This window comes from Erpetoichthys calabaricus, chromosome 2, assembly GCF_900747795.2.
Source record: "Erpetoichthys calabaricus chromosome 2, fErpCal1.3, whole genome shotgun sequence".
NCBI lineage: Eukaryota > Metazoa > Chordata > Cladistia > Polypteriformes > Polypteridae > Erpetoichthys > Erpetoichthys calabaricus.
Genome location: NC_041395.2, coordinates 136,036,990 through 136,060,269, shown reverse-complemented (window position 1 = coordinate 136,060,269; position 23,280 = coordinate 136,036,990). Strand labels below are relative to the sequence as shown.

General features: G+C 35.9%; 1 protein-coding gene across 1 annotated transcript; it reads right to left on the bottom strand.

Annotated features, from left to right (window-relative positions):
- Positions 1-1,812: 1,812 nt before the first annotated feature.
- On the bottom strand, positions 1,813-22,075 carry LOC114646364 (G-protein coupled receptor 87-like). Its single transcript, XM_051923989.1, has 2 exons — positions 21,815-22,075; positions 1,813-3,478 (listed from the first exon to the last, which is right to left on the bottom strand). Exon 2 carries the CDS (start codon positions 3,474-3,476, stop codon positions 2,472-2,474), a length of 1,005 nt encoding a protein of 334 aa, XP_051779949.1. The 5' UTR covers positions 3,477-3,478; positions 21,815-22,075; the 3' UTR covers positions 1,813-2,471.
- Positions 22,076-23,280: the final 1,205 nt, after the last annotated feature.

The window sequence follows — 23,280 nt, the reverse complement described above, 5'->3', positions numbered from 1 at the left end:
AGGTGTTTCATACTGTAATTATGTTAAATTTTTTAAAATAATGCTGGCATTAAAACACACACCCATATATTTCATCCACTGTATCACTACATCCATGAAGAACCAGAAGAAAGCCCTACATATCGACTCACAACATGTAGGTTACCATGTTAGTGTACTATAGACAATGTAACATGTACGTTAAACCAACAATGACAAGAAAAACAGGAAGCAGATCACCTCATAGGATGTAAACCACTAACCATAAAATATAACATTTCATATCTATACTATACTATAATTATCAAAAGTACAATGTATCAATCTTTTTTAAATGGAGCTTATCATTCTCTGTCTGGAGGCTGTGTTTTAGCTTCAGGTGATCCATAGCTTGAATCTTTTTGGATTGTGAATGTCAACACAGGACTAGGACTTTTTCCTCTCAGTGAAGTTCACATTAAAAAGATATCCAATTGGCCAAAATTTATGTCTGTTTTTTATGCAGAACTAATTTGATCGGTGTCTAGCAGGATCTATGAACAGAAGTATGTACAATGTGACGCCTGGATAAGTTAAGTTAAATTAGTCACATCTAAAATACACAAATAAAGGGTTTATAAGAATAAATCAAGACTGCTGTAACCAGTGATGGATTGCTGACTATTTATTACATTTTAGAAATTATTTTAATCTAAGCTACAAAGAGTTTCAGAAGAAAAGTTGAAAGAGTCAAAAATGACAGTGGGGTTCAGTAGCCAGAAGACTGAAACAATGATGAATTAAGCTAAAACAATCTGCAAAATAAAGTTGAAGGAATGTTGCTGAACTATACTCTCTGATACGTTTGTTGATTCTTCTTTTTTTATATAAAAACCCGTACACCTGGAGACGCACACTGCCTTACTAAATAGAATCAGTAAGAAGATATCACACATCATGTCTGCATCAGAGTGTTGTTACTATTAAAATGACAGCACCCAAGAAAATCTATTTAAATAAAAAGGTGATGCATGTGATAAGAATGATTATCAAACAGCATTGTGAGGAATTACAAAAAATGAAATAAAATTAAAATACTTCATTTAACATTGCAATCATAACTGATATATACTATAATTTCAGACCATGGAAAAGTAATCACAATGACATATAAATTCAAGCTGATGTATGGGATGCATGGGATATTCTAAGGAAATATTGGAAATATTTTTGTGGTGAGAAAGAGAGTAGACTCATTAGAGTAGACACATTTCTGGAAAATTGAATGTGTTATATTTGTTTTGTATAAGTGATCCTGCTTGGTTGCATTGTAAATCATTTTACCACAGTTCAGTGAAATACTTACTGGTTTAAATGAAAACCATCAGCTATTCAGATTTTCCAGACGAGAGGTCTTCTACTTCTTCTGTAAGTGAGTTGACAATGATGAGCTATTTTGGATTCTGAGGTTCAGTTGTAGAAGGAAGATCTTATCAAGCAAATAAAAGATGAAGTTTAACATGTTAAGAGAAGCAAAGCATTTCTCTATAGTTCAAGACTGAAATTAAAACAAGTAATTAAATGTTTCTGGCAGAGATTCAGGTAAAATAGTAATGAAAAAAAGCTTTTCCATGGCTACCCTAATAAGATGACCTGTGCCTTAATCTTTCATTTTTTTTTTTTTGGTAGTAAAATGAGGTTGATTGCTTTGTGTCTATTAAACCTCACATTAAATGTGATATGGCAGTTTCTTTCATTATTTAAGGCACATCAAAATGAATCTTTTACAAAATCTAATTTTCTGAAGAATTCGCAATGAGAAAACATTTGCATGTGACAGACATGAGACGTGTGTCAGTTGGTGAAAAAATAATTTAATTTTGGAATAAACATTTCCTGTATTTTGTCAAAATATAAAAATAAAATCTATAAGTTACATCCTTAATTCAAATTAATGAGAAACCTTCTATAAGATCTTTTCAGAACACCTTTATAGGCTATTATCTTTTATAGCAGTCCTGCAGATTTGATGTCTTCGGGAATTTCACTGCATTCCATTCATAAAATGTCCCATTAGCATGAATGCAACAGTGCATTTCAAAATAAATTCTCTCCCACTCCTGTCTTTCTTAGAGGGAAGCCTTAGAGAGATTTTGTCTCCATCCGTCCATTTTGCCATCCTTCTTTTTCAATTTGAACTTGAACCAGAGACAGCTCCCCACTGTGAGGGACATTCATGAGTACAGTCATGATCAAGCAATGAGATGACAGGAAAACCAAATGATGAAACTGGAGACCCTGGTAGATACCTCCCAAAACATGTGGATAACATACAAACTTGACATAACAAAGGCATTTCAGCTTGCAAGTATTGTGATGCTGTTCCACTGTTCTGCTCCAGTGGGATTTCAGTTGCCTTTAATGTTTCCTGCACTTGGATATTTTCCACCTTCATTTATAGTTGGCACATAGAATGTTAACCAGAAGCTTTCAGTTAGTAAGACATGGAACTTCTACTGTCCAGTGGGTGAATATTCTCGAAATCGTCGAACTTGAGGTCTACTAGGACTCGTTGTCCCTCTATTAAAAGGGGAGCAGTGCTGTAAGTTCAGCTTCTGAACCAGTAAGGTTTTAAATGATTTACACATTAGTAAATATATTATAGGATCCAAGCAAACATTGCATGCTGATATAAACAGAGTAATCTTTTTTGCATCATTCAAAATAGCATTCTTATTGTCATCAAAATCATTTTGAATCTGTTTTAAAGTAAATGGGATTCTGCACATATGGTATGGTACAAAACAGATGAAAAACACTAAAAGAACAGTGCAAATGTTCTGGTTAGACTTTCTTTCCATGTCACGATTACTCACAAATTGTTTTTCAGTATTCCTGATATATCTACATATAGATAAGTAGCATCCAACCAAGACAAAGAAAACAAGCAAGAATATTAAAATATTGATGTAGGATACAGCACCATGCCATTGCTTGCCGAAGTCACTCTTAAGCTGTGAACATTCTGTAAAGTTTTCTTTGGGGGATTGGTTTGTGAAAATCATATTTGGAAATGAAAGCAGTCCCATGGACATCCAGACTCCTGCAGAGACAATCCTTGTGAAGTGAAAACTGTTCATCCTTGAAGTTTTGAAAGGTTTCACAATTTTCATGTATCTGTCAATACTGATTAATCCCAGGAACAGGATACTGACATACATGTTAATGTAGAAAATAACAGCAGAATAACGACACTCAATCTGCTTTATAACCAACCATTCCGGGCTGAATGCACTGGCTATTTTAAGAGGAAATGTCATTGTCATTATTAAGTCTGCAATGACGGTGTTTTTCAAGTAGAAAATAAAAGTTGTGTTTTTGTTTATGTTAAAGAAAATCCATGCAGCCATGCTGTTCAGTATCAAGCTTGTGATGAAAATAATAGAAAAGAGTATGCAGAGGGCAGTTGTGACAGGACCCGTCTTGTCTGCCTTCTGGTCTGAAGAGTTGGAAACCATGTCTACAATTAAAAAAAAAAAACTTGTAAAATATCAGAAAATATTTACAACCTTTTTCATTTTTGAAACATTATAATCTCATCCACTTTTATTTTTTATTGCCATTTTATTGCATTCTGTAGTAAATGATCTTGAGTTATATAATGTTAAATTAATTTGCCTAGTAAAGCACTGTATAAACATGAACTCTATGTAATGTACTATATAAAAATAAGTGATTCACCACTCCAGTATTTAAATTAAATAATAATAATAATAATAGCTAAATTCAATTTTTTATTTCTGGTGCTTCATAGAGAGACTTCACATAATGGATTCACACTGTAAAAAAAGCAAATGAGGACCTTTTGGGGGTGAGAAAATCAAATGGCACAGTGCCTATAGTTTTCACAATGTCTTTTTAAAGTTACTAGTATTCCATGTTGCCTGTTCTCCATTTTCCCTTTGGAATGAAGCCATACATTTGCTCAGAAATGAACAAAGTGCCAAAGTATGTTTTTTGTGGAATCATAAATAAAAACAAAAAGAGGGCACCAAAGTAGTGCAGCAAAATGTATAACCAGCTATGCATTCTAAACTGTTTTATTTGATTTATTAAGTACTACTTAAAAGTAGTATTCTGCTTCTTTTCTATAATCCAACACATTGTAATTAAAAAAGATATATGTACATCATTACATTTCACACTCATACAGTATGCAGCGTAAGAGTCATGGATGCATGCAGGCAGAATCATAAAAATGAGCCAAGGAGATATGACTGAGAAGCTCATAATCAGGGACATAGTCAAACATATGGAGATAGAATTATAAAATAGTTATCAAACTCCAAAATAAAAGAGGACAGAAGAAGTTAAAAGACAAAGAAAAAGGTCCTAACATTTTTGAAAGCACCTTTAGTCAGTGCTGTAGTTAAGACTGCATTTGTCAAGTCCAAGACCAGAATTAGTAATGACTGAATCAAGACTGCATCTAAAGCTAATGTCAAATTTCGCAACTTCTTGTCATTGTGTATGTCAAGACTTGCTGACTGCAGTTTCTGATCTCATCACCGTAATATATGTCAAAGTTTACACGACTGAAAATTGCTGGCCATGTCACATTTACCTATTGCGTGCTGACCTTCCAGCATTGCAATGCCCCTGTATCTGACAGTCAGTAACCTGTTACCTGATGGAGCTGGTGCTGTATGAAGAGTTAAAATGTAGGGTAAATTCAGCCACAGTCTCGGCTCTTGGCCTTCTTTTTTCATTACTTCATTCTGTTGTGATACGTAAAACACAAGACGTCAGACAGATGGGCTTTCCTCTGTTTTTAAATCACCCAAATCACAGTCCGACCCTACAACACTAAAGACAAAAATTGAAGCTTGTAGATTTTGTCCAGGCGAGCCATAGAGTTGGAGTTGAGTGGCTTGGCATGTTAGACTAAATGACTGGTCATTACAGGAGCACAGTCAGCTGTGCCAGCTGCCTCCAACTTGCTAAAAGTATGTAATGATGGCTATGGCTGGACATTGCTGGAAAAGTAGTCTAATGTGTCATGAACTTAAGGAGGGGCGACAACAAATACAAATGATTAGAACAATCTAGACAAGATCAGGCCATTCAGCCCAACAAACATCGCCAGTCCTATCCACTTAATTCTTCTAAAAAAATATGAAGTCAAGTTTTGAAAGTTTCTAAAGTCTTACTGTCTACCACGCTACTAAGTGTCTATGGTTCTTTGAGTAAAGAAAAACTTCCTAATGTTTGTGCGAAATTTACCCTTAAAAAGTTTCCACCTGTGCCCCCACGTTCTTGATGAGCTCATTTTTATGTCCTTTTTGTAGCCTGGAGACCAAAACTGCACACAGTACTACAGATGAGGCCTCACCAGTGCATTATAAAGCTTGAGCATAACATCCTTGGACTTGTACTCCACACATCGTGCTATATAACCTAACTGTTTGCCTTCTTAAAGGCTTCTGAACACTGTTGGGAAGTTGATAGGGTAGAGTTCACTTCGACTCCAAAAATCCTTTTCATAAGATGTATTCTCGATTTTCAGACCACCCATTGTGTATTCAGATGTAACATTTTTACTTCCTATGTGCAATACTTTACATTTACTGACATTAAATTTCATCTGCCACAAATCTGCTCAAGCTTGTATGGTGTCCATGTCCCTCTGTAAAATGCCAAATTGTCTGCCAATCCACCTATCTTGGTTTCATCTGCAAATTTAACCAACTTATTACTTATATTCTTATCTAAATCATTTATATATATTCAAAATAGCAGTGGCCCTAGCACAGACCCCTGTGGAACTCCACTCTTAACATTAGCCAATTATGAAAGGTTCCTCGCACCATCACCCTCTGTTTTCTGTGTCTGAGCCAATTCTGCACACATCTAAAAACATCACCCTGAACTCCCACTTCTTTTAGTTTAATGCCAAACTTCTCATGTGGCACCTTATCAAATGCTTTCTGAAAGTCAAGATAAATAATATCATATGCTCCACTTTGATCATATCCTTTTGTTGCTTCCTCGTAGAATTCCAGGATGTTAGTAAAAACTGACCTCCCTCTTCTGAACCCATGATGACTGTTCAGAAACGCTCCTGTCCTTGTCAGATGTTGCTCAATCTTATCCTTAATAATTCCTTCCATTTATGTTCCTGTGATGCATGTTACGCTTACTGGCCTATAGTTGATTGAAACTGCCTGGTCCCCTTTTTTATATAACGGATAATATTTGTCATTTCCCAGTCCTTCAGAATCTCCCCAGTGAACAGTGATTTCCTAAAAATATGCGTCAAGGGTTTATATGTATACTCGCTAAGCTGCTTAAGAAGTCAAGGGTAAAATATCATCTGGTCCTGGTGATTTGTTTGATTAATTGTCAGCCTAATTAATCTGAGCAGTACATCTCCCTCTACAATTTCCAAATCCTTCAGTACCTCCTTAGTAGTCCCGTTTACCGCTGGGAGGTTATCCACTTCCTCGCTTGTAAAGACCTCAGATAAAGGCAAGTTTAGAGTGTCTGCTATTTTATTATCTGTATCTTTTAATTCTCATTTACTATTTCTGATACACTTCACCTCCTCTTTGACTGTTCTTTTACTACTAAAATACTGAAAGAATCACCTAGGGCTGTCTGCTACATTCCTCTCCAACAGTCTTCTAGCCTCCCTAATATCCTTCTTAATGGTTGCCCTCATGTTCTCATACACTCTACGATTCACTTTGCAGTCATTAGTCTTATATGCCTTATAAAGCAGTTTTTTCCTTTGCAGCTTCTCTTTTAATTCTTTATTAACCCACTGAGGAGTTTTTTAAATCATTTTAAATTTAGATATGTATCTGTCCTGCATTACATATAAAACATTTTTAAACCTGTTTCACAGCTCCTCGACTGCCTCCATACTTAAAAGCTTATCCCGGTCTATCCTCCTTAGACTATTCTGCATTTGCTCAAAATTTGCTCTACCAAAGTTAAATCTAACAATTTTAGTCTTTGCATCTGCACTTTTACAAAACACTGAGAAATGTATTATATTATGGTCACTTGACCCTACTGGTTCAATCACCTCTACAACCTCAATCATATCTTGATTATTACAAAATTCTTAATCCAGACAAGCTTCTCCTCGCATTGGTGCTTGAACATACTACATTAAAAAATAGTCACTAATTACTTCTAAAAGCTGCTGTTGTTGTGCTCCTCCATTTGCAAATTTATCCCAGTCAATATTTGAATAATTAAAGTTCCCCATGACTATAATATCCGCTTGTAAACTTGCCTTTTTAATATTAGTTAAATGATGTGTGTTGAAACTACTGTCTGAATTGGGTGATCTATAACACAATCCTAAAATAAGGCCGCCTTCCCTAATGCTTTTCAGGTGAAGCCACATGTCCTCACTAAGATTGGGCTCATTGTCCAACTGAAGAGGACTTGCATTTAAATTCTGTTTGACATAAACAACAACTCCACCTTCTTTTCTGTTCTGTCTGTCCTTCCCATAAAATGTGTATCACTCTATGTTACACTCATCCCCATTTTTGTTATTTAGTCAGGTTTCTGTTATTTCTATAATATCATAATTATGCTCTGCTACATACAGCTCCAACTCACTTACTTATTTTTGATACATCTAGCATTAAGGCAAGCTATTTTTAAGGTGTTTCTATTTTTCTAAATTATATATGTCTTCTATATTTAAATGTTGGGATATAATTTACATTACTGTATTGTGTTTTTATTAATAAATCGTTGTTTGTTCCTCCATGTATAGTTCTAAACCTAGCCTGTCCTAAACTCCCTGCCCCCCATTCCCTAGTTTAAAAAATCCTTGACTAGCCTACTCATATACCTCCCCAATACATTGATGCCCCTCTGGTTCAGATGTAACCCGTTGCGGCAGAACAGGTCCCATCTGTTCCAAAAGGAGTTCCAATGCCCCATAAACCTATACATTTCTACCCTGCACCAACGCATTAAGCCTTTTAATCTCCTTAGTTTTACCTGGACTGGCATGTGGCACAGACAGAACTTCAGAGAAGACTACTTTGTCAATTCTGCTCCTTAGCCTGGCACCTAACTCTTTGAATTTGGATAGCAGAACTGACAGACTATCCTTATGTATAGTCAAGAGTCAAGACCAAGACAGAAAAAAGAGTTCTCGTCAATCCCTAATTAGAACAAATGTGGTTCCAGCCCAAACATGATAATTCTCTGATGGAGTCATTCAGACACAACTATACTGTATCCCTGCATATTCACTTTAGATAAAAGATTTAAGTGTCTAAAAACGTTTCTCCAATCACTGAATGTGAGGAAGCGCACACAACAGAACAAAAGAATTTGGTGGTGAACATGTAGTCCTAAATCAAACCAAAAATATGACCATACTGTAAATTACAGAAACTAGCAAATATAAATTTTCTTAACAGGTAAAATGTTTGAGTATTTTTAGTGTTGTGTGGGACTTTAAATACTTGTTTTCTTACATGACATGTTGCACATTTGTAATAATCAAAAAACAGTTAAAGTAAAACAACAGTGTAGGATCAGATTATGAACAGAAAAACAGATTATGGACAAACAGCTTGACTTTTTTTTAATCTACAAAATTGAAAATGACAAATTAATATTAAAATTCCAATCTTTTTTCATTGTAACATGCACAAACTGCAGTCTTTGCAAATATCTACTAACCCGGGTCTCTCTAGGTGATGGAAGTTATGAATCATCATTAGGAGCAGCAACATTTTTATGACCATAGCAATGGGCCATATACTTCATATGAAAATTTTTGAATCACACTAATATTGTTTATTTGTTTGTTTGTATGTATTTATAGTATGAAAAACTTTAGAAAAGAAGGTGTTTTCCACTAAATAAAGCCACAGTGGCTGTGAAGCCACAGTTATTGTAGTAATGCAGGGACAGATAAAAAAATAATAGTTCAATAAGCATGGGTCAGTACGGATGAATTCCTAATACTTTAATAAATTAGACCAGAAGGCTAACCAAAAATTAAAGTCACAAGCAGTTCCCAATTATTGCCCTATTTGTCTAACATTCACACAAATACTCTGTCCAGAACAAACTTGTGTCACTCACTTGTGCTCATAATGACCAGATGTGGTTTAGCACACATGCACATGGTCAGTTTTCCTACCCACGAAAAGTACTGATAGTGAGAAAATGTTATTACAAGAAAAGGAGAATAGCAATAATTCCAAAAGTTAAACAGAATTAATAACAACATTTTCAAACATGACGCTAACCAGTAACAAGTGAAAGGGACAGTTTACAAAGAAATTACAGCAATGTCAGACCTGTGTTAATGCAATTCTGACACGAATGTGTCTAGTGCGCAGAGGGAAAAAAAAAAAAAAGTACTTGAAAGAAGGTAGCTTGTCTCAATCAAGAATGTAGTATCATAGTAAACATTAGGTTCTTTGCTATGTGGGAGCATATTCCAAACTGTAATACTATAAGGAACTTTCACCTGGATAGAATTGTCAGCCATAGTGTGCCCACTAGGTAGATAGGGCTTCAGCCATTATATTCTCATATAATATTGTTTCACCAAAGACTACAGTATTTACAGACTATTAATTAGGTGCGTCTACAATCTAGATGTAATGCCATAAGGAGAAACACAGGCAGAATACTACAGAAAGTATACCACCAAGACTGTTGTAGCTGCAGCAGTTTTAAGATGATCTTCATTCTCTTTCCTGGCGGCACATTTTTTAGTTGCAGAATCTGTCCAGAGACAGACCCACAGCAGAATGATGCCATTTTCAGATGCAAAAGAAGGACCCCCTCTCTAACCAACTAGACTGTTGTCTGATTTATTTTTTAGGACACAATCTACTCATCCTGTGTGTGCTTACCCTCTTTATCCTCCTCTATAACATAATAGGAACAGCTAATTTACAATGAATATACTAATACACCTTTCAAATAAAGTAACATTCTGGCAAAAAGGAAAAAACACCACCAAAGCAAACAGGAATGCTGAAACAATGTCCAACTGTTAAGCCCTAAACAAATGAAATAATTCTAATAATTTCAGTTTAGCTATTCAGTCTGAAAAAGGAAACAAAGTCCACATAGTCCCTCATGAGGGGCTTCTTTTGTTTTCCAAGTCTCTTATGTTCCATGTATGGTCTTACATGGGTACACCTCCATTCAGTTTCAAGTTATAAAAACAGACAAAATGTTTTTACACAAAACAAAAACTATATTTGTCAAGAAATTGGGACAAATTTAAGTACTAATACTCCAAAGTTGAAGGCAGGTCCAAGACAATAGAAACAAGTTTGAGTCCAGACTAGAGTCTACCCTACCTTTTGGCTTATCCTGTACTAAACAGAGTTGTAAGGGATCCAGTACTTGAACAATTATGTTACTTCTCCACCATTTTATATAAGCATCACGCATTAACGTCACGAATGCTATACCGAGAATCATGTGGCTGGTACTGAGCAAGAAAATGAAATATAAAGAGAGCTTCCTGGGTCCTCACTGCATGGAGAGCATTTGGAGTAGTGAGAAAAGCACAATATAAATGTAAAGAATGATTATTATTATTATTAAACAACCATTTTGAATCACCTACAAACTAAACTCAAATAAACCTGACCTTTTATTAAATACCAGCTGTCCATGGCTAGCCTTTATTTATTTAAATAAAAGAATCTGGCTTTTGTAGTAACTATATAATACATACAGTGACATTAAATAAAAATATACTTAAAAAAGTGAAAAAGTATATATTACATTTGTCTTTCATAAAATTTACAGTTCTAGTATCATATTCTTTTCTTTCAGTTCAGATACTGATCTTACAATGTTTAGAATCTCACTAATTAAAATGATAAAGTCATGTGTCTGTGTCTCAAGGAAATCAAACTACAAAACAAAAATAAAAATATGGAACAACATGAGGCTGTCACCTAAAATCTGCATTTGAAACTCACCACCCAAGGCTAGCATATACATAATGTTGAAGAAACTGATTAAAAAAGAAGGAAACATTAAAGTAAGATACAATTGAGCTGAGTGAAATGATTTTTTTAATTAAGTAGAAGATTTTATTCACTAGGGTCATAGAATTGCTGCCAGCATTAGGCTCTCATTAGAAAATGCCTTAAATTGTTGTTTTTAATTTTGGGATTACTATTGGTATTTTTTGTTGCTATTGTGAAATTATCATTCTGTTTTCATGTGTGGAAGAGAAGTAAAAAAGAGAGTGCAGGCAGGGTGGAAAGGGTGAGGAAGAACGTCAGGAGTAATTTGTGACAGACGGGTATCAGCGAGAGTGAAAGGGAAGGTCTACAGGATGGTAGTGAGACCAGCTATGTTATATGGGTTGGAGAAGGTGGCACTGACCAGAAAGCAGGAGACAGAGCTGGAGGTAGCAGAGTTAAAGATGCTAAGATTTGTACTGGGTGTGACGAGGATGGATAGGATTAGAAATGAAGACATTAGAGGGTCAGCTCAAGTTGGACGGTTGGGAGACAAAGTCAGAGAGGCGAAACTGCATTGGTTTGGATATGTGCAGAGGAGAGATGCTGGGTATATTGTAGAAGGATGTTAAGGACAGAGCTGCTAGGGAAGAGGAAAAGAGGAAGGTCTAAGAGAAGGTTTATGGATGTGGTGAGAGAGGACATGCAGGTGAAGGGTGTAACAGAGCAAGATGCAGAAGACACGAAGATATGGAAAAAGATGACCCACTGTGGCAGCCCCTATTGGGAGCAGACTAAAGAAGAAGAAGATACATTTTTGCATTTATCACTGTTGTTATTTTTACTGTTTTAAGTTTTTATAATTTTTTTGCATTGGTGCCGGTATGCTACTGACAGTAAAGATGTAGTTGTTGTTTTTGGGAAGGGAGCCATGTGTGATACAGTGCATTATATGAATGCACTGCTGTTATAAAAGGCAGACGCACTTGCAAAGAACTGTTTGAATTTCAGATTAGTATAGCAAAAATTAAATAGTGTACCACTAAAACAACTCAAAACAACAAAAAGAGTTTGGTGATGCATTTGATAAAATTATTAACAACGACCTATGAACAACTTCTTGGTTTTGGTAAATGAAACATTGGTAACAACAATTCTGGCTTTAATTTTTTTATTTATTTTTTTTATTTTATTGATTTTATTGTAATCATTCCATACAAATAGATCAATTTTTACAAAAAATAGGATTGACAACAAATCAACCCCCACCCCTGATTGGCTTTGATTTTTTGAATGGAGATTTAACAGACTCACGTGTATCAAATCTCTGCCTGTTTAATGACAATCCCTTTGTCTCATCCCAGATAGCAGCAGCGTTTTGACGCACCAAGTCTATTCTTTAAAACAAACCTAACAGACAGACTATACAGTCACAACTTATTCACACAATCCAGAAGTCCACTGCCTATGTGGGTCAGTTTGCTGAACATAAATAGTACAACTGCTGCGTATTCAGGCAGACCATCTGCTGCATATGCTTTCCAAACCCACAAGAAATAATTTTTTCTTTTAATTTAAACTATGTTTTTCTTGTGTATTTTTTTTTCTTTATGAAATTTGCAATCTGAGATGCACTGCCTCTTATTCTTCATGCACCAAGAAGGAATACTGAGCCTAGCATGTAAATGTACTCATGACCGAACTCAAGACAAAGACCTTATCTAGTTCAGAGAGCACCTGAGGATGTTACGAAGGCAAAATGGTGTGTCTAAAAAATGCAAGCAAAAAAAAAAAAAAGAAAGAAAAGTAGTCACACAAATAACAATGATGAGGAAAGAAGATGTCAATAAAATGTCAGAACTACCCCTCCCAGAAGTGATCTTCAAAGGAGAATGGCATCACCGGGTCCAGCAAACCATAGTAACAGACTCATCCAGACAGACTATCATGTATTTAAATGGGATCCACTGAAACCAACTATGCCAGTGGACTGCATACTGGACCTGAAATCTAATCTCATGGGAGCTAGTGACCTCAAGGCAGCCAAGCCCAAGAATTCTGTTAGCTGTCTTGGATACAAGGTTCAGGATTTGGATTAAGTTGCCTAACCTCACATGCTCCCTAACACCTGCCTCCACAAATTAAATGGACCCTGTGTCCTCCAGAATCCTAAAGGCCCCCAACACACCAAACCAGAGATAAGAATAGGCATTTAGGTTCAATTTTGCACATCTCTCTGGGCTCATGAAATTCCTCAGATGTTTCATTCTATATTCATAATTGTCTAGGAACCTTTCAGACCACAAACTTAAAGGTTCTAGAAACCAACACCTAAAATGAACTTGGGAACTAGGAAAATAAATTAACTTAATGTAGGATGAAGAGGATGCCTAGTATGAGTATCTGGAATGCTTACAGTTAATAATTTTGAAAATGTCACTAAACTCATCTAATTGATGTCACACTCTCTCCCTTGCTAAAGATGTTCATGCAAAGTCAGCATGTTGTTAGGATTGATGTAATTTAGTTTATAGGGATTAATGATGCACTAAGCCAAAACAAAGGTGAATAAGCATCTATTTCAACAAGAAATATCAGAAAGCCCTAAGGTATTTCCCAACCAAAAAGCACTGGATTAACAGATCAGAATCAGAAATGATTCTTAAAAATAACAAGTATGAAAGAATCAGTCTGTCCATTGCATTTCCTTATGGCGATTCTCTGATCTAGTATTCCCTTGATGTTTAATACAATATACTGTATATGAGGCCATAAAGAGGCTAAGGAAGAGAGTTAATAGTTGTGCAACTGCACTATTAACCACTTTTTGTCTCTTTAGTTGCGGTAAGTTCCCATTTCATCATCTCATTTTCTCATTTTTCTGGTAGGGATAATGGTGGCACTAGACTGATACAGTACATATTCTCTATAACATTTTCTCTGCCTTTTTCTTAGTCTGCTCCCCTTGGCTCAAGCTCTGTAAATGTCCTGTAAGAGGTGCAATCTAGCTGCCCAAACCACTTCATATTGCTCATTTTAATGCAAAGCATCAATTGTGCTCATTCAGGGTCATCCTCTTCTGCTGATAATTTTTAGTTTACTGTGGAGAGTAACTTCTGCAACCCCACAGAAAAACCTTTCACTTTCAAACATTTGCATCTGCAAGCTTTACCCTTTTCGCCAGTATTTAAACACATGAGTATGCATAAAGAAAAGGAACAGGAAATCCAAACATCTTAGGTTTAATTCCTATGTCGCTATCACTGTCTAGTCTAAGATTAGCACCACTCCACCATTCTTTTCAGTCAGACTTCTACTTTACTCTGCTTTCTCTTCTGCCCTCCCTTTTTTGCAGACCTAGAGGTATTTAAATTCCTCTTCTTGTGGAAGCTGCTGCACCCTGAATTGCAGAGAGCAATCCCTTTTTCAGAAAGAAAAAAAAAACAAATAAAATGATGCTGTACATTTGAAAATGTGGAGTCTTTTACTTGGCTGTCGACCGCTCTGCTAGACGCTAGAGATTACTGAAAGATGAGGCAAAAAGAACCAAACCATCTTGTAATGGTGGAGGTCTTAGGTTCCCAGACTGGATATTATCCAAGCATCAGATGTACCTTTTGACTACCAAGTTCATGAGCAACAATAGAAGCAAAGCAAACCCTTCTCTTATTCCCAGCTTAACTAAATTTAGATTTAACATCGAAAATGCAAACAAAACTGTTTCTGTAATCACACAGGCCAAATATGATGTCTCAGTGGCCCTGAAACCCCATTCTCAAGATTTTCTGGATTACGTTGTCATAAACCTTCTGCAAAGATGTACAATTTATTTTTTTAACTGCCACTGCTTGTCTTTATCTAATTTTTCACTATTGGCACTATTTCCCACACCATGGCATACATCAGACTCTCCTGGTGGCGAGTGATCACTCAGAAAATAGGGGCTACCAATCTAGTCTGCCAGTCTTTACTCTCTCTGCACCATTATTTAATACATCCCACAATATGGAGTGAAGTGGTGACTCTGTGGCTAAGGAAATGTGCTGGTATCCAGAAGGTTGCTGGTTCACCGTCACTGCCAAGATGAGATCCAACTCTGCTGGGCCCTTGTGCAAGACCCTTAACCTGTAATTGCTCCAGGGGCACTGTACAATGGTGTCTCTGACCCCAAGGGGTATGCGAAAACTAACAAATTCCTAATACAAGAAATTTTATAAGGCGAAATAAAGAACAAAAAAAAAAAATCCTGCACCTTCAGGACTTCTGGGGAGAATGCACATTTACAGCTGTTTAGCCATAAAAAAGATCCCAGCTTCACTGAATGCCGTCTGATGTGTTTAAGACAGCACAAGCAGCCAAGCTGAAGTTTCCTTCACAAATTCCGAGAGCGGCCTGCGTGATAACAACATACAAATAGTCAGTTAGCTTGTCTGAATACAAATGGAAAAGTGTGTTAATGTTTCCTCATTGAATAATGTATTTTTAGGTTTTATGAGACGTTCATGTGCAGTGTCCAGGTTGCAAACTGCATATGAATGTAGCTGTTTTGAAATTGTTCTCTTTTAGATGCCATACATAGCTATAATGGGGTCAATTTGAATTTGGAGGTTTTAGTGCCTGCTTGGTTTTTGTGCTTAAATGGTAGATCTGACGATTACGAGGTCTATTGCCTTACAACTCTATTGCCGTGTTCTTAGCTTGCTCAAAGAGAGTGTGAAATTTCCATCACACGTCTGGTGTTGGTTTTCTCTAACTTCTCTAACAGACATCTTAAAAGCATGCATGTTAGGTCAATTGATGGGTCACAAAATTTGCCAGATTGAAATGAATGTAAATGTATGTGGGAGTTTTTTTCCTGCACTGGGCTGGTCTTCTATCCAGAATTTGTTCTTACTATGAAAACTCATTTTTTGCTTGCCTGTAATTGAAGGACAAGGAGTAAATCAGTAAATTGTAGCAACGCTCTGCTAGATATTAAATATGTGCATCAGAGTAGTGTTTGAAATAAAGATATTCAAGTGACCTGTCCATCCATCTCCTGGACCTGCTCTTTCCATTCAGTGAAATAATTAAAACTTCGATGCTTGAGTGTCAAAATCACATAAATGAGTAAGACTCTTGTCTATTGCTTTCTGGTATATCAGTATTACTACATGACAGGTCTACTTTCTTTTCCTGTTTATTTTTTTCAGTCTGATAATCCCAGTTTTTTCATTTCTGTTATTTATTTATTTATTTTTTTACCAAACAGATGAATTCTTTGTTTATTTTGACATTTTCATACTTTCATTTTGAAAGATCAGACATTTTTTTTTCAACTTTTAGTAGCATGTGCAGATTCCAATTTTTAAAGCATCTTCATTTTTCTATATTTTTGCTGCTTGCTTCTCCATAAGGTAATACATATTGTAAGAAACTTAACATTATTGAGAAGCTACTCAAATATTTCACTCTTATGTTGCTTGAGAGGGACTTGATTAAAAGCATTATACTCATTTTTTGTTGCCTTTGTTACTTTTTTGTGTTGATGATACTTATAGTTGTCCTTACTTTGTATGTATAATTGTTTTATTTGTGTGATCATTACCATATTAAATTCCACACAATGGACATTGGTTGCGGCATTAAAGTGTGTACTGACATACTGTTGACACTCCTGTAATTTTGAAAGCAGACATAAGTTCACAGTCAAAGGATGTGCAACCTAACAAATAAGGTTTAGCAATGTGTAATTTAAAACCATCGATAATCTCCATAACCGCTGAACTGAACCAAAGTCTTCTAATAGTATACTTTGCTTTCCACTGCACCTTAGGACACAAGAGATTCTTAATATTACACAATTAAACCATTCATTTGGATGTTCAGCCACATGCAGTAAATGTAAATGCATGTAAATATAAAACATGATTAGTCTTTAAGTTAAGTCTTTAAGTAACAGTATAACTAATACAACTGTACAGTAGACATCATATACTTATTTTTTTTCCTGAGCTGACATCATGGTTTGATCCAAGGGCAAACCCCATCTTGATTAACACACACATACAGTGAAGTACATGCAGTGAATTCATAAGTGTTAAGACTGAAAAACAAAAACTAGAATAGACCATAAAGCTAACCAAATTTATTGAAAATATGGAATCAAAACTCTTACTTACCAAATGTAATAAATATGATCTAAAGTGAGCAAATACACGGGTTCCTTATACAAAACCACACAAGGAGAAATAATAAATGTAAGGTTTACAAAATCTTTGTTCAGTTCTTGACAAACATAAAAGCGTTACTGAATCTGAAATACCAGGTTATTATAATGCTTTTTAAAAGTCCTGTCTTGAGCCACGCTGTGTACTAGAGGAAGAACAAGATGAAATTGTAACAAAATGATAAACTTACTAGTTTGCTGAATCTGTGTAAGAACTGCACTCATATCACAATGTGGAATAAGATTGCTGAAAGATCACTTTTTCTCAGACAGAACTTGCATAAAAAAGCAGTTTTTTTTGAGCAACTTCTGCTTTCATTAGTCTGTGCACATACAGTGGTGTGTGAATCAAAGGCAGAGGAATGATGGAAATTCTTTTTTCTTCAAATATAACATTCCATATGTGCCTGCAGTCTGCATATTTTCTTTCATTCTTTAGCTAAATTCATAACATGCCTTGACATTCTCAAACTCACTTAATACAGTTTAGTTGTGAGGGCCACAGCCTCTTCTGTCAGCTTCAGACACAAGGCAGGAAACAACTCAGCTGTCTGTCACAGGGTCCACATGTCTTCAGCATCAAGTCTAAAACATCTTATAACCTCACCTGCACGTCTATGGGATGTGGGAGAAAAAGCAGAATACCTGGACAGATGGAGGATGAATGTGCACATAGTCAACAGCTCTGGTGCAGAATTCAAACCCAAGACAATGGATCCATCAGACACCAGCCTTTCAATAACTTGAAATCTGTAAATGCTATTTTTCTAATATTTTCTTCCTCTTCACCTCTATGTGGGGTCGTTGTGCTTGATCAACCTCCAAACAGTTCGAACCTGCACCCCCTTGCCAGCCAAGCCCTTTTCCTTCAGAGCTTCCATCTCTTTATCCATACACCTCTACTTTGGTCTCCCTTACTTTCTCTTCTCCTGTGCTTCCATTCCCAACATGTCCATAACATTTCAATCTACTTTTCTGTACTTTCTTAGCTATCTTTCACAATTTTTATTTACCTCTTATTGCCTAATTTCTTATCCTGTACTTTTGTAACACCTTACAACCATCTCAACATTCTCATTTCTGCCTAACTTCTCCTCCTGTGCTCCCTTTTCTATCCATGTCTTAAAAACCTTACCTTTAAACTTTGACTTAATTCTTCAGTCACACAATACTTTTGATACTTCTTCCAATTGTTACATCCACACTGCACTCTATGGGTTATCCCTGCACTAATTTTCCATCTCGGGCTACCACTGATCCTAAATATTCAAATTTATCCACTTTTTTCAATAGCTGTCCCTGCAGGCTAACTTCTGAATCTGGATCATCATTAAACCTCAAGTATTCTGTCTTCTTCCTGTTTGTCTTCAACCCCTCTATGTCTTCCAAAGCCTTTCTCCATTCTATCTCCATTTCCTCTTTTCTGGTGCTACACAACACAGTGTTATCAGCAAAAAACATGCACCATTGGGATTAGTCTTTTTATTCCATGAGTTAACACATCCATAACCAGATCAAAGAGATAAGGACATAAAGAAGATCCCTGATGCAGACCTGCTTTGATCTTGTCTGTTACTCCAACACTGCTTTTAACCCAATGTCCTCACTCCTTAAGCCAAGTGTGTGTTTGTATATTTGTCATGTATGCAGATCCACACAATTATACCTATCACTGTCAAATTTTGCACAGATTCCCCATTTGTACAGAGGCCCACCATATGACTATGTTTTGTTCCAAAGTTTTTTTCCCTTAGGGAGCTTTATTTAAAGATTCTGCTTCTGCTCTATTTGGGAAGTGCTCCTAGAAGGCATGTTTGGGACTTGACACAGCTATGCAATGTTACTGCCCACGGTGGGTCTAGTTAGCGAAATTATGGCTTACAGCCAAAATATTTCTCTCAAGAGAATTTTATTTAGTGGCTGCACCTGCACTTTATTCTACTCTGGGCAGTGTCAGGTTCCCCTGCTGGTATTGTTATATTTGAAAGAAAGAAAGAAAGAAAGAAAGAAAGAAAGAAAGAAAGAAAGAAAGAAAGAAAGAAAGAAAGAAAGAAAGAAAGAAAGAAAGAAAGAAAGAAAGAAAGAAAGAAATTATATATATTATTTAATACCTACCTAGCTGTAAGCTAGTCTTAGAAAAGAACAGACTAGTAAGGTGTGTGCACAGACAGCAAACTGACGGGTCTACACCATTTGCTGGCAGAGATTATAGTACTAGGGTGTTGTAACGTGTTAGTCATTTTGAATGTAGTGAGAAGTCAAGAAAAATGACACCTTTTATTGGCTAACTAAAAAGATTACAATATGCAAGCTTTCGAGGCAACTCAGGCCCCTTCTTCAGGCAAGATGTAATCAAGGGCCTGAGTTGCCTCGAAAGCTTGCATATTGTAATCTTTTTAGTTAGCCAATAAAAGGTGTCATTTTGCTTGACTTTTCACTACTGATAGAGATTAGAAATCATCAATAAGGTCAACTGCATCAGTGCAGTCTGCAGCCATTTTTGACAGAGTCATCAAGTGAAACACCCCCTTCTATGCCTACCCATCATACCAAGACACTGGCTATGTTTGTTGCATTTTAACAATGGACAACACAGCCAACATGGATACAGCAGAATACATCATGGTCAAAAAGCAAGCAAAAAATCTGTTTCCAGTTCCTCCATTTTAAATTTTAGGGGTTATTTACGCATCCTCAACCATCGCTATCTGGCCAGTTTAGCATTACCAATTAGCCAAACATATAAATTTATGAAAAAGTCATAGAGACATAGGGAGAATATTAATTCTGCACACAGGCAGAATCCAGATTAGAAGTCAAACTCAAGTAACAGACGTGGAAGTTTGCAGTGCTAAGCATTGTGTCAAACCAGTCTACCACAAGTCACACTGTTTCATTTAAGTTGTTTGTGCAATCAGCACATTGGATTAATTTCTGCAAGCGAATCCCAAAAAGAAGAGAAGCAATGTAAAACACAAGTTGCTGTTGGCACATATGTTCATGCCTTTTTACTTAAGTTAAAGCAAAAATTTAGTTTATTTCATAATGTGCAAACAAAGTGAAATAAACCTACAGTCCACAGACAACATGCACACACCGGGAATCCACAGCAGGTGTAGAAGAAATGACAAAAGTTACAACAGCACTGCATTTGTAAAGCACACAACATTTCAGAAAAGCATGTTAAACCTATTTTTATACCCTATAAAACACATTCGAGTAAGATCACTTACTGTAACATTAACAAAAAAAAAAGAATGTCGCTTTATTGTTTTGCAGCAGTTCTTAAGCACTGTTCCTTGTAGAATTGTTTCTTTGTCTTTATTTTAAATATTTGGACTGTTTGATTTGCATTGCCAGGCTTTAGATAAACATTCACCTAGAGATAAAGTGTGTATTGTTTAAGTTAATCTTTAGTTACCTACACCTACTATAGGAGTCCATCTATTACTGAACCCGCCTAATCTAAATTCAGGGTGGTAAGAGTCGGAGTGCAAAGTAGGAACCAACCCTGGGTGGGGTGCCAGTTCACACCAAGTCCACTCCAACTCATACTGAGTGACTAATGTGTCTAACATGCACATCTTTGGGATGAGGGAGGAAAACTGGAGCACCTGGAGAAGATCCCACACATCCACAGAAACAGGAAAGGGCCAAGAGTTGAAATTCTAAAGATGGGAGGCCACTGTGCTTGTGTGCCATCATGAAGTGAGTACAGTAATGCTGGTAATGCTGCACACTAAAAAAAGATACAAGGCGAAAGGCAAGTGCATTGAGTTTACTCCATTTGCATGTTAAGTTTGCTGTGAATGTAGCTGCATAAAGAGTTTCATTTTTATTTTTACTGGTTTGGTAGTCTGTTTCAGAATGAATAGTTAAAAGAAAACTTTTTGGGTGTTTTTCTATTATTTTGATTATGCTGGATTGGTCTAATTATTCAAGAAGTAGGCACAGTACGTGTTTGAAGTTACCACCTCTTTTTCAATGTATGTAAAAGGTGTACATAAAGAGCAACGCTGAGGTGGCCAGCAGGGACATTAGCAAACAGATTACAATAAAATCTGAGACCCTTTTAAAGCACAAAATTAGCTTTAAAATACTTATACACTTTTACACATCTATTTTACCTTAAGAATGCTTATGTAGATATTTGTTGTTTTTTTCTGATAAATGAGTCTGATGCTTATTACTTAAATAAATTAATTAATTTATTAGGTAAACTAGAAGTGCAGAATATTTATCAAAGAGTCTCTCTTTTATCATTTCCAGGTGAAATTTAACATTTAAGAAATACCTAATATTTAGACTAGTAAGCATCTTGTGTTATTTACTTTTAGATAAAAAAATGATGTTTCAGACATCTGCATTTTATTACCATAAGCTTAGCTATATCAGATAGATAGATAGATACTTTATTAATCCCAAGGGGAAATTCACATATCAGTATATATTCAAAGAAGTCAAAATAAACTGCCGTGACTAAAACAGAATTTAATTAATCAGGTATGGCATACAAAAGTAAAAGTAGTAATTTATGTTTCACATTTAAGACCCATTCTGTGTTGCATTCTAATATCTATATTTAAGTACAGGGGTAATTTGTAATGCACCAACAAAGACCAAGATCTACTGTAAAATTCATTAAAAATCTTAGACTTACCCCATTGCTAGACTCTCCAGCTTAGTGTGAATCCCTTGCGTGCTTCTTTTAGCCTGCCTGTGCTCTCGTTTTTCTTATTACTCGCCTCTGTGCTATCGTTATTTGTCTGGATCATTGGCATTATTCCACTTCTGTTCTATATAAGGCTGTTATCTGAACCTTTTTAAAAAACACTGCTTTGGTTGCATCACTGCTTATTTCCTTTAGGGCTTTTCTACTCCTTAACATTTTGTGAGCATTTCTTATCAGTGACAAAATGGGTTCAGACTTGTTGTTTTAAACAAATTAGTTTAAGGAAGACTGCTAATTCAATATTTGCAATTCTGTACATGCTTCCAGGTTATATGCAAATATCACAAAATACTGGTAATCAATTTCCAAGTTAGATGAAAAGTGCAAAGTCTAGCATTTTTTTAATTTTGCTGAAACATTTACTACCATGCAATAAAGTTAGGATTAATTCATTTTGATGTTGCAAAAACAGTGCAAATGCAACCTCAGAACACAGGTAAATATTTCATATTTAGTATACATACAAGAAAATACAACCACAACATTGCACTAAATAAGTGCTGTCCATTGTATGTTACTAATAACACAACATAGATACAGTAATCAAAAACTGTTAATAAATGAACACCTTTTATGTGATAGATAGATAGATAGATAGATAGATAGATAGATAGATAGATAGATAGATAGATAGATAGATAGATAGATAGATAGATAGATAGATAGATAGATAGATAGATAGATATCCTATTTAACTGATGTGTTGGTAAGATAAAAACGTTTGCAGTAGTCACTCCTAGGACAGCTGTCCCTAAACAATTGTCATTGGTCCAAGGCTGCCCTGGTCATAACATCAGAGCTCTTCCTCCCTAGGTAGTTTTTCTTGAAATCTGTGGAGGGAAACAAAACCAGTTAGTAACTGTGGCCAATTCCTGTCCCTTCTCCTGATGTGCCTTAAAAATAACCCCCTCTAAGATACTGTCCATGTGGTTGATCTTGCATATTAGTAATTTATCCTGTGGCCTTCATTGTCATTAGTTTAATAATGTTACACCCACCCTTTGCTCAACTCTCACCTGGCATATTTTTCGAAATGACTACATTGTAACACTTTCTTTTTTTTGGTTGAGGTGGATCCCTGTCATTTAACATTGCACACTTTATGTTACAGTACATATGCATCCTTTTCACTTCCTGCCACCCTTTCTTTATCTGCTTATCTTGTCATTACACCTGCAACTACCAGTTTGTCATATCTCCAAAGATGAATTAGCATTTTTTCTTTAGTGGTTCAATGAGATAAGCATTGTTACCTATGGTGTATTATTTTTGAAATGGCTACAACAAGCCAAAGCATAACATGCATCTAAAGGTCATAAACAGTAATTTTCTAAACAGCTTAATCTAGACCAGGGTCACAGGGCTGAAGTCTATCCCAGCTAGCACAGGGTGCA